At 39.0% G+C, this 12,579-nt stretch overlaps 1 protein-coding gene across 8 annotated transcripts in view; it reads left to right on the plus strand.

Annotated features, from left to right (window-relative positions):
* Nucleotides 1-12,579, plus strand: part of LOC105067618 (pro-neuregulin-1, membrane-bound isoform) — a 203,697-nt gene that overhangs the window by 29,071 nt on the left and 162,047 nt on the right. For all 8 annotated transcript variants that reach the window (XM_074353783.1, XM_074353781.1, XM_074353784.1 and 5 more), the window contains exon 2: nt 10,402-10,579. In XM_074353783.1, the coding sequence (XP_074209884.1) occupies nt 10,402-10,579 (178 nt within the window). The remainder of the gene's footprint in view (nt 1-10,401; nt 10,580-12,579) is intronic.

Here is a 12,579-nt window from a genome sequence, read left to right on the forward strand (position 1 = left end):
ACTTCTGCCCCCACCCCAGGATTTAAACTTCAGGAGAGCCGGGATCTTATTTTTCTTACTCATGTCTGTATCTTCAGTACTTGAAACAGTGGTATCCATTTAATAGGCACTCAATAGTATTTGTCAAAAGAATGGAAGTTGAGAAATATTGAAGAGAATAAAGCTGATTATCTGTCTGAATACTAGTTGGATTTCAGCAGAAGGTCTTTTCGGTATGGAATATTCTGATGTGTTTGTTAAGAAAAGACCATATAGTAGGTTGATATCATACAAGTAAGACAGGTAGGCGATAACCCTGATGAATCCAATGTGTTTTTACACAAATCTCGTGCACTAGAGAGAAAGAAGGGGTTAATCTGATATGGAGTATTTGACTCACAGACTGACTTTATTTCTTTATTTGTTCTCCTGTTCAGCAAATATTATTGGTCACTGTGCTAGTTATTAGGATAAAAGATGAATTAAAAGAAAAAAGCCCCAGACTTATAGGAGCCTTCAGTCTCCTGGGTGAAGCAAATCCCTTTGAAGATAAAATGCATTGTATTAAAGGGAATAATAATGGATTTATGGTAACTCGGAAGAGGGCCACTTAACTTACTATTCAGAAAAGTACATAAATTGGGCCAGTTATCTTGCATATACTTTGGGGGTGTGGGGGAGAAATAATATAGATTCACAGGGGAGTTGCAAAGACAGGGCAGGGTTCCCATAGACCTTTCGTCCAGCTCCCCGTTCCCTTGGTATATTGATCACGACTGAAAATTAACATTGGTACAAAACTATTCACTAAACTGTACACCTTATTCACATTTTGCCATCTTGAGTCCAACTTTCTGTGCCGAAGTGAGATCATGTGTGAATGTGCTTCCTTTTTCATTCTAAAACATCTTATTACTTCATGATTCGAGGGTTTCCCATGCACTGTAGTATTCCTCTATGAATCTAAAATTTTTATGATTTTAAAGACCCCTCGCTTTCCTTTCTTGGCCTTCCTTGTATCAGTCTTTGGGATTCTAGAATGTTTAGTCTACTTCTTTACGTTGGCAGCCCTTCCCTTTGAGCTTTTTAGTGACCCTTCTTGATCGTTTCCAGCTGCTTTGTTTTTTTTTTTGGTTTGGGTTTTTTTTTTTTTTTTTTTTTTTTGTATCTTGAAGAATGACCACAGCTATGTGCAGTTTTTCAGGTGTTAATTATGTGAATTTGTGTCATTTGGATTTATAGGAGCTAATTTTTTTTAAGATGATTTACAGATACTGGCAGTCAAATCAGCACTAATCATGAAAACTATTTTTTTTACCACCATTTTTAATTAGAGCTTTCCAACTGTATGAAATAGGTAAGGCAGATCTCTCCCTCCCACTCCATTTTATGTACAAGCATATTGAGGTTCAGCTGTAATTATGTGTCTCTCTGGTCCCACAGACCAAACAACACTCAACTCCGGGTTTGCTGAGCCCTGATTCTTAACTGTCCGTATATACTGTCAGAAGCGAGAGGCAGAAGCACAGGATGTTATGTATAGAGTTTAGTCATTTAAATTCATGGGCTAGAAACTATTAGCAAAGAATCCAATTAAACTTCCTTCTAAATAAAAACAAACAAACCAAGAGACATCTCTAGTGGCGTGCCAGTGTCCCTGTGGAGGAAATGAAAGCCACGTGTTGACACGCTAAGGAAGCTTCCCTGAGGTTTCTTCTGAGTGATGTGTGTGAATCTTTGCGCTGAGAAAATTTTATTGCAATTTAGGAACCAATGGATCGTCTCAGAATGTGTGGGAAGCAGGTGACCCGTACTTTCAAGAGGTGCTTTAATGAATTAATTTCTTGCGTCAAATGAGGGAAACTGAATTCTAAGTCTTCCTTATTGCGATTGAGTGTGTGTGTGTGTGTGTGTGTGTGTGTGTGTGTGTGTGTGTGTGTGTGTTGTCTGAAACCAGACTCCTTTGGCTCTGACCTTATAGCTTGACTCCTGAGGATGTGCAGGAGAGCGTCGCAGCCTTGTCGCTCTGTTAGACAGGTCACAAAATGAGATTGCTGTAGGTGATCAGTGATGTAGCACAGATTTCCCAACTTACAAATAAACAATCTGTTTATCTGACCCAGGTCATTTCCCCTCATCTTCAACAAATTCGTGACGCTGGGAATCCTAAGATAAGAAACTTGCTTTCCTTGGTCTTTCCTGTGAGGTAGCAGGAAAATGATAAGGATTCAGTTGGTAGGTTGTCTGTGGACCTGCTTAAAAGTGCAAAGAACTACCCAAGCTTTTTAAAGACCCTCCAGAAGTCAAACCTGGGCCCTACTTAAGAAAGGATGCAATTACTTACTACTATTTCACTGTAGTAAGCAGAGCAGGGGAAAATTTAACTTTGATCTGGCTGGCCTCCCCTCCATCCTGGCATGTGCTTGTCAGTGTCATTCAGTTTCATAAGTTATCTGTGGATAAAAAAAAGATAAATCAGAAACCTCTGGTTACCAGGAAAATTGACCTGCCTAAATAACAAAGAAATAGACTTTAGAGGTCCTGACAGGACACATTTACCTCATGGTTAGCTCTGCTGAAATGTTTTCTTCTTCACAGGAGGGATAAGTTTTAAATGGCTTATATGCAAAGTAGATCGTGGGGTTCTGTGTATTGGTACAAATTAGGATTTTGTTCAAAAGCAGCGCTTTATGCTGTTTGCATGTGTTTTATGCAATGTTTAGAAGTTTCATGTAGCTGTCATAGTTTAAAACTAATTATAATCAAGTGTTAACTAACTCATCTTCCCTGGGAATTTTATCCAGTTTAGAACATCTAAATAAAGTTCTTCTCTCAAAGGGAAAAAGAGAGAGAATTTTAGTGACATGAGTTAATTGAATGATTGTAATTCAGTTTCAACAAAGAAATCATGGCTATGAAGACAAATATTATTAACACATCAAGGGCACGCTCATGTACTAAATGTACTCGAGCAATAAATACATCAGAAGAGAAAAACTCTTTTTCTTTTCTTTTTTCTTTATTTTTATTACAATAAGAAAAGAAATAAATATAGTATCAAATTTTCAGTAACTGGATATTTCTTCATTTCTCTGTTTAAGTGACAGGTTGGGGGAATATGGCAGGTATGGATAACGAATGAAGGAGGGAAAAAAAACCTGCCTTTTGACAACAGAAAAGATCCGATTTATAAACTTATGCCAAATGAAATTTGCTACACATCAATTAGGTCAAAAAAAAAAGGGTCCATTTTAACCCCATATGTTGATGGCCTTAAGTGATGCTTGTAGGACAGCTTCTCTGTGTCTCTGAGTGAGATGTTCTTGTAACTGGGGGCAGCTCTGGTGACGCATTAATTAGGCAGCTTGTTGAATACCTACCTTAAAGCTGCCAGCAAGGGTGCCGTGATTTACATCAGCATCCATGGTCACGGCGTGCTGCCTTTGGACCTTGAAAGAACAACAGGGATCTGTTAAGACCCTCTGGTTGCTGTGTTCCCTCGTGGGGAGTATCGAGTGTCAGTGAACCCTGGAGTCAGATACAGTGCAGTCCACCCCTGTGGCATTTGGTGGATGACAATCACACAGTTCAAAAACATTTCTTTGTATCATGCCATTTTCAAGTATTCTGTCTTGTTTCATTTCCCCATAAATCATCAGAGCAACTGAGGAGAGTCAGCAATTTTCATACCTACTTTCTCTCCCAGACTCTCTTTGGCACTTGGACAATGCAGAAATGATCTGTCATGTGCTGTATGCCAGGTTCTATCAGGAAAATAGAGGCACTATTCATATATCAATAAATTAAATCTTACATTTGACTTTAAACATATCCAACATAGCAAATTATTCAGCTGATTGCGTAGGAGTTAAAAGCAGGAGGGGCCCTGGCGTCAGCCTTCCGGGGTCCAGATACCGGTGCCCATAGGCTGGCTGTGTGACTGTGGGAGGGTGCTGTACCTCTCTGTTTCTGTTTCATCATCTGTACGTTGGGAATAATGGTAGTCACGCATATCTCCTGGAATTGTTACAACAGTTAAAGGAGTTAATAAACATAGCCTTCTTAGAATGGTACCTGGTACATAGTAGGGACTCAGCCAGCGTTAGCTATTATTATTCGGAAGGAGTTTATTGTTGAAAGTACTAAGATGATCTCCCTTTTAACTTCATCTCATAGGCCTTGGGAACACGATTATAGTAGTTTCATAATTTTGTCTTTGGCCGTCAACCTATGAAACACTGGACAAAGCACTACAGAATAAAAGAGGAAGATTGCTAATTTCAACAAATGTAATTATCAATTTTTAGGCTGAAAAAATTCTGTTACCTAGTAAACCTGTGCTTATGTCCCTTGTAGAATTTCACAAGGTTGTTAATCTCTTGCAGACGTGTGGAGAGGGGGTCTGGTTGATCTGGCTTCTTGTAAGGAACGTAAAATTACCATAGCGGCAATGAAGTGGAATCATCTTTCCTGATTTTTAGTCTCCCATCCTGTTCCCTTTTCCCCACCTCCATCTCAAACTGCGCAGTCTCTCCTGCTGGAGAGAAAGGTCCTGAGTTTAAATCCTGGTCTGCAGCTCGACGGCCTTGTGACATTGATCAAGCGCAGGTATAACCACCCCACGTCCTCACCTGTGAAGTGGGAAGAATAATTATTCGCCGCGCGTGAAACACAACGAGGAAAAGGGAAGAGGAGGAGGGCGTTTAACACAAATGGTGAATCTGAGGCTACATGTGGATCATAAATAACTTAATAGTGAAGGGAACAAATTTTGACCTCGTAGACTGGGGTCAGGCAATGAAGACAATCCATCAACTTTGACTTGAAGGCAGAAGAGATGATATTCAAGTGTGTGTGCTCCTTCTCGCTGCTGTGGGGGCACAGCCTGGGCCTCGTGGGGAGAAGCTGAGCTGGGGCGCACAAAAGGGGCGGGGAAGGAGCGTGCATGTGATGACCCACGTCTTAGCTGAGGCAGGGATCAAGCAGAGATCACTCTAACGGCGATGACCAGGTGAGAGAAATATAGGAGAACATGAACATTGCAAAGTAAAGACGGTACCGCTGACTGGGTAGTTTCCCAGGTAGACTTATGTTGCCTTTCCGTTAGCATCATACGGCAGGGGTTGTGCGAATCCTAATCTAATGGAAGACATACGAGCAAAGAATAGTGTCACTGGGACCGTTTGATCTCAAATTTTAAAAACTCTTCCGAGAAAGTAGGTGTCGACTTTGGAATAATTTCTGGACCTGGGTCTATACCAGTATCTTCTCGATCCTTCCTTCTACTTTTTTTTTTTTTTTTTCAGGAAACAGTTGAGGTCCTACTTTGTGCTAAGCCTCTGAGATCCTGTATCTCTTCTATCTCATACGTTTAGACATTTGGATGTTTGAATATAGTGCCAATCAAAATGGACCCACCATCACCAATAGCCTAAGCCTCCAAATAGGGACTGTGACCACCTACGAGTGACCGCTCTTGCCCCTCCTTGATTGGGTGGGGATCAGTTCCTTAAATGGCCCTCTTTTTTTAACCTGTGCTGCTTCAGTCCAGTCTGGTGGGTGTGGTATTGATCCATAGAGTGTGAGAGGTCATTTTCAACGGTCTTAGAATAAGCGTCACTGTTGACTGGGGTGATTGTGACCCATAACCCTCGAAAAGAGTTCTGTTGTTTCAGTCAACTTGTGGCAGTGAACTGTGGGAAGTGAGACTCGGAGCACATCCGTGTGTAAAACTCTCCACCAACAGAAACTGATATGTTTAGGGAATCAAAGTTAACATTAGTAAGGAGCCAACTTAGGCTGTCGGGGCACGACCGTTGTGAAGAATAGAAGTAAAATGCTAAAATATCATCCCCAATTTTATTGTTTTATGTTGTGTAATGACACATTCCATGCATATGTCATGGGGATTGTTCAAAATGCTCGTAAAGGTATCATCCAATAAGACACATATCTCCTTGACTCTGTAAGGAGTTGGACATGGAACTGCTATAATGGTATTTCTGGGTCCAAATCCACCTTGAAGACTATTCTCAATGGGTTTACTGGTTTAGTTTGCTGCCAGTGATACAGAGTCAGCTTGAGAATATTTTATAATAAATGCCTGAACTTCATAGTGATTTTCTCTCAAGTGAAGGCACTCACATGTTTTATCTCGTTCTCCAAACATCCTTGCTGAATACACAGATTCATGTAGTAGCTCTCATTTAAGCTTTTGGGGAACTCTAGTTAACTGGAGTTAGGGACAGTCTATCTGAAGGATGATTTGGCTGGATGTGGGGTAGCCTGAGTAGTAAGTCACCACGTGTGGCAAGGAGTAGTGACCTTGCGGGAGAGTTTTTAACTTAACTATCACTCCTTGTGGAAGTGGCGGTGGTTTTAATCCTAGGTGTCTTGCAAAATACCATTGTCACTAGGGCTTGCTGCCTTTTACAAGGCTTTATTTACAAAACTTCAAACCTGATAAGATAAATTTTCCCTTTTAAAGTCAAATTTGTGAGTGCAGCTCAGAAGAGAAGACCAGATGACAAAGCATAGACTTTTTCAACTCTGCGCTTCGACTGTAATCGTCTCATAAGATGGTGAAGGAAGGAAGAAATGTGATCGATAAAGGAGTTGTAGTCACTTATTTACCTTTAACATGACTATAAAAGGAAAAAAAAAGGACCTCCTTCTGCGTAGAGGACTGAGTAATGATATTTGTGTGGCTTTTATCAATTAACATAATCGTCAGTCACTAATTTTCACCATGAGATCTACAGGTGCATGATATCAAGCTTTTATATGGTTTTATGCAGGGAAGGCTTCAGTGGAATTGTAGCTGAAAGCTCACTGTTATTTGATAATATCTTGCAGGTTTCCTGTTTAATTTGTTCAGTGTGTTGAGACTCTTCAGAGTGACTGCGCAGCCAAACATGGAGAATTATGATAGGAGTTAACTTTGCATCGTCAGACCGTCAGAGAACAGAAACACCTTGTCTGGTGTCACATGCTATCAGCATATCTTGGCAGCATACACATGCTAAAATTTGTTTCCTGTTCTCAACAATACAGTACAGTGCTTGATACAGCAGCACTGAGTATGCTTAAAAAAAGAAAAAAGTGCCCCCCCAGACAATTAAAACAAGAGGATTGCTTAGATGAATGGTTCTTTTTATAAATGTATTTCATCTTTATCACAAATATTCATTCATGCATTAAATTTTTGGAGTAAACTAGCCTAGTGCCTTAGATTTTTGTGTGGTCAGCATGTCAAATAAATATTTTTGGATTACTGCCACAGTATTTTTCCTGCATTATGCAACATGTCAATTAAGAAATGTAATGTGCAAAAATAGACTTTTTAAAGTATACAATTATACCTACTTGCATTGAGTTAGAGTCAGAAGAATACACTTGTGATTTTTTTAAAGCCCTTTGAAACACTGAAATCCTGTGAAAAGGAGCCTGTAAAATGTGTGGCATTGCTCTGAGGGTATTTGAGTTTCTATTTTTATAGGCTGCTTTTTTTTGCACTTTACTGTCTGTCTCTGGCGATACATTTCTTAGGGTGTGGATGTGTTCATATTAATGTCAAGCAAGTTTGAAATAGATTTCAGCAAAGACTGCTTAAAACTTACTCTATCATTAAATTGTTTCAGGGTGTGGAAATGCTGCCTCTCCAGAATCCCGCTGAAAGCAAAATTATAAACCCTGGTAGACCAAATACAATTAAATCCTGCTAAGGATGCTCAGACCACTTACTGCTTTAGAAGCATTAACTTAGCATTGCGTTTGCCTTCAACCAGTTTTTAGTTATCAGACCATTTTACTCTTAGACCAGAATTGAAAGGCAAGTAAAAAAAAATTTGCAATTTTTAAATCAAAGTGCTCACTTAAAAAAAATTGCCCCAAGGTTTTGGAACTACTCCTCGTCTGATAAAATTATACCTGAGTGTTAGAAAGTACTTGGTGGAGTAGATTTTTTTTTTCCAGTGAAATAAGAGAGATTATTTCATGTGAGCAAACTGTCTATGGAAGAAATATACGTACTTAAAATGTATTCTGGTAACATAGAGTTATTATTTTATAATCTAATGGAAGAAAACTTACTGTACTGAAAATTATCTCATTATAAATAGATGAGAGAAACCACACAGATCAGATGTGCTCAATATTAGTTTGTATTTTTATCAGGAAATCTGTGAAATATTCAGGGCTCTTCCATTAGTGTGGTTATTGTGAAGACAAAGAAGAATTTATGTTATTGTCTAGTCTGCTGGAGACCTGAATTCGGGCTCCACCTGGAGTGAGTGAGGAATTTTGTATGGTACTTCTCTAGAAAAGGCTACTGACAGCAGAACGTGGGCCAGCCGTGCAGTCATGTGGCTGGGTTGGTGGTCCACAGATTTGCTTCTCCGTTTACACTATGGAGGATTTTGAGTTAACTCCTTAAAGATGCTCTTCTCTGAAAAGCTGGATATCTTCATGTCACAGATGGTTTCCCCAGAAGACACAGGAGAGACATTATTACAAGTGGACTTCTAGGGCCTCCAGATAAATTAAAAGGGGATATGTAATTGTAAGGACACTGCTAAGAATTCACAACATTCAAACTGTTTTGGCTGTAATTTATTGGAAACTTCATATCCTCATTCTTTTTTTTTTTTTTTTTTTTTTTTCTGGATTTGCTTGGTAAGGGCAGTGTTGTAGGAAAACGAACCCAGAGTAGGAAAGGGACTCCATTTCCTGTTCGTGTCTAGCATGGCTCTGGCTGCTGCCTTGGAGTCTTCACTGCTGTGCACAGTGAATAGCTGCTCACTGCATCCCAGAGGTGCAGTCTCCTTTGGTGTGTTTGAGGAATTAACTTCCTGTTAAGTCCTCAATGGGGGCAGAAGTAGATTTTGTAGTTGACTTTTCTAAGAATCGTTGGAAACAGAGGTGTTGAGATCTCCGATTCTGCAATGTTGATTATTAAGGGAAATTTTGTGTGCAGAGGGAAATCCATTCATTATGCTTTTTAAAAACTGTTTTATTATGAAAAAATTGGACATGCTATACAGAACTGTGTAACAAACCCCCGTTTCTACCTATTGTCTAACTTCTACAGGGATCTACTTCTGGGGAAATTTGTTTCATTTTTACGCCTACTCGTTCCCCCACCACCATTTCATTTTGAAGTAAATCTCAGCTCTTATAACATTTGATCCATAAATACTTCAGTAGAGAATAGATACTCCTTTAAGCAGTCTTGCTTAAAATAAGAATGTTATCTAAGTGTTTAATGTAAAATATCCTACAAATTAATGCACAGTTTAGTACTCCCAGTCTCTGTTTGAGAAGATGTAAAAAGGCTAAATCCAATCAAACTGATAATTTGATGGGAGTGTGGGGGTCATCTGGAAAGATCATGCATTGTCTGTGAAACAGTAACTGTAGGTCCAATAAAGGAGTGATGTTGCCGAAGAATTTCTTGAAGAAATGAACATGGTTCAGATTTATGAGTCCTCTTTGTTCTTTGGGCTACTTCTGATGCAAGGGTAGTATGACTGCGACTCTCCAGAATGTTGTAACCATGGACAAGAGACACTTACCTGTCTCTGAAGTTAAACGTCCCATTAAAAAGTAGGTATGGTACCTGCTGTACCTATTTGCAGAACTGTGATGAAGATTCATTGTGATCGGGGATGTGAGCATGCTTTAGAAATAATGGCCCAGATACGTATTCTTTAGCATAAGATTTTAGTTCTTTGAAATGACCAGTGTTCAGGATTTTTGAAGGTATCAGAGAATGTAAAGGTTGAGGAAATTACTATCACACCTATGTGTATATATACACACACACATATATATATGTACATCTTAGAATACTTTTTAAAGAATATTTTTTAAGTTGAAGTATAGCTGATGTACAATATTATGTAAGTTACAGGTGTGCAATATAGTGATTCACAATTTTTCAAGGTTATATTCCATTTATAGTTATTATAAAATATTGGTGATATTCCCTGTGTTGTAAAATATATCACTGTAGCTTATTTCATACATAATCGTTTGTACCTCTTAATGCTCTACCCTTATCTTGCCCCACCCCCTTTTCTTCTCCCCACTGGAAACCACTAGTTTGTTCTTGATATCAACGAGTCTTTTTTAAGAATAATTTTATAATCTAAGTTCTCTTTTTCCCCCATGAATATTTTTTGCTTGAGCATTTTATTTTTCTCTAAGTTGAAATACATTTTGGCTGCCCACCCCCACCCGCACCGACCCCCACCACTGTTTTGGTTTTTTTGGTTTTTTTGGTTTTTTTGGTTTTTGTCTCTCTCTCAGGTAGTTAAAGCCTTTGAGAATGGTTTCTTGATCAGGCTCACCAAAATTAATATGTTTCTCTCTGAAAGATCACCATGTGATCAGAACATTTTTCCATTCTCTTTTCTGTTTCAGCCTTGCCTCCCCGATTGAAAGAGATGAAAAGTCAGGAGTCGGCTGCAGGCTCCAAACTGGTGCTTCGGTGCGAGACCAGTTCTGAATACTCCTCTCTCAAATTCAAATGGTTCAAGAATGGAAATGAATTAAACCGAAAGAACAAACCACAAAACATCAAGATACAGAAAAGGCCGGGGTAAGTATCCTGTATGTCACGGCAGAGGAAGTGCCTAGCAGCAGAATGATAAAATCTGTATATATACATATAGGTTACTTGCAGCCTAATAAGTAAAGATACCATCAACAAACCATGATATACAATAAATGAAGAGATTTTTTTCATCATAGGGTGGCCAGAACTTGTGTCGTTATATAAGAAAGAATTTCAAGTTTCTGATTCTTGCAGTTTCTGGATGAGGAAAGGGAAGGATGGATGTGGAAAGAACTGTAGAGTGTGGGTGGAAATAGAAGGGCTGAGGGGAGACAGTATTAACAGCAGCTGTTTTAATAGCAATAAGTGAGATTCTAAAATTCTGCTTAGAGCGCCAGGGCCTCACACAGTCAAAATCCCGGCTTCGCTGTAAAGATCAATAATTACCTAGATTTATGGATAGACTTAGAATGTCATCCGTTGAATCTGAACTATTTTCAAGTGAGAGTTGAATACATAAAATTACACTTCCTAAGAATTTTTACCCAACAGTTATCTTAAAACTGCATCACCATTATAGCAGATTAAAACATCGGGTAATCCTGGGTAGCAAGAATCTTAAATGCCCCTGCCCTCCCTTGAGGAGGTCTGTATTTGAGAAGGTTTCACGTGACTCCTTGTAACATCTTGGTAGGTATGTTCTATACCGCCTGTAAAATGATGCTCTTTGATATTCCTATAGTCTTCATTTATATTTATTTCCTTAGTTAAGACATTGTTCTTCTAATATCCAGCTACATTTTGAAATTACAGGGAGAGATACACGTCTTGGATTTTTGCTTGTAAACAGTCCTTTGATCATGTGACGTGTATTCATTCTAATAGTGATTCCAAGCTCAAAGATTGCATTTTCTCTATTTACACTTCAGAGCAGTCGAGTGAAATCCCAGGTATGAAGCAGCAATGAAAGAATCCCCCCCCCCGGACTTGGGTTTCATAAGACAACTACTAAAAAGTTGTCACACCCACGCGAGCAAGAGTAAACGAAGTGATTGTAATGGAACTTAATTTAATCTTACCAAAGTGCTTAATTAGTCTAAAAGCCGTCATTAAGGAGGGTTTCCTGCTTTCCATGGTTCTATTAACTACACTGCTTATTCTAGTTATTGATTGTGTCAGCAAGATCTCTTGATTTCAAAGTATAATGCAGCGTAAAGGAAAGCCTCAGTGTCACCTTCTGTAGCAAGTGGTGCTTCAAAGATACAGAAAACAAAGACACAAAAAATAACACTGGAAAGTGACAGGGTGTTTTCATACATAATCTTGTGTGTTTGTTTTTTACAACATTCCCCTAGGTAGTAAGAGGAGTCAAACTGCACACGGTAACGCTCTACTTTTGCAGACTAAGAAATCAAGGGTCCAAAAAGCATTGCCTTGCCTCATGTCACCCAACTAGCTGTGACTAAGCTGGAACACAAATCTATTTCTTGATGCCTCATCCTTCTTTAAAAAGGGAAAGCTGACATGTTTACTACCATGTGTGCATGTGGGGAGGGGAGGAGACAGAGTGAGTGAAATGAAAAAAATGAGTCTTACAGACAGGTTGAACAACAACAAAAAATCCTTCTTGATAGATTTTGGTGTCTGTTTTGTTTTCATCAGTTAGCCAAGTTAGTAAGAAACTAAGTTGTCTGCACATGCAGCGTGATGTCTCGCTCATTTCTATGTGGCTGTCAAACAATAACAAAAATATTTACGTGCCCACAGAAGGCTTTTATGCTAGGAATACGGAGGAATGGAATAATCATCAGGTGTTTGTTATCTTTACGCCCAGGGAGTCATAAGATTGCAGAGTGATGATCTCATTCAGCCTTATATCAAAAAGGAGTTCCAGCAATCATGTGCTAAAACCCTATTAGAGCCGGGGAGCTTCAGGATTTTTAAGCAGCCCATCTGTGTACACATAGTGGTCTAAAAAAAAAAAGCATTACTTATATATTGAGGTCAGTTCTGCTTTATCATAAGTCAAGATTTAATCAGGGATA

Source organism: Camelus bactrianus, chromosome 26 (genome assembly GCF_048773025.1).
Source record: "Camelus bactrianus isolate YW-2024 breed Bactrian camel chromosome 26, ASM4877302v1, whole genome shotgun sequence".
Classification (NCBI taxonomy): domain Eukaryota; kingdom Metazoa; phylum Chordata; class Mammalia; order Artiodactyla; family Camelidae; genus Camelus; species Camelus bactrianus.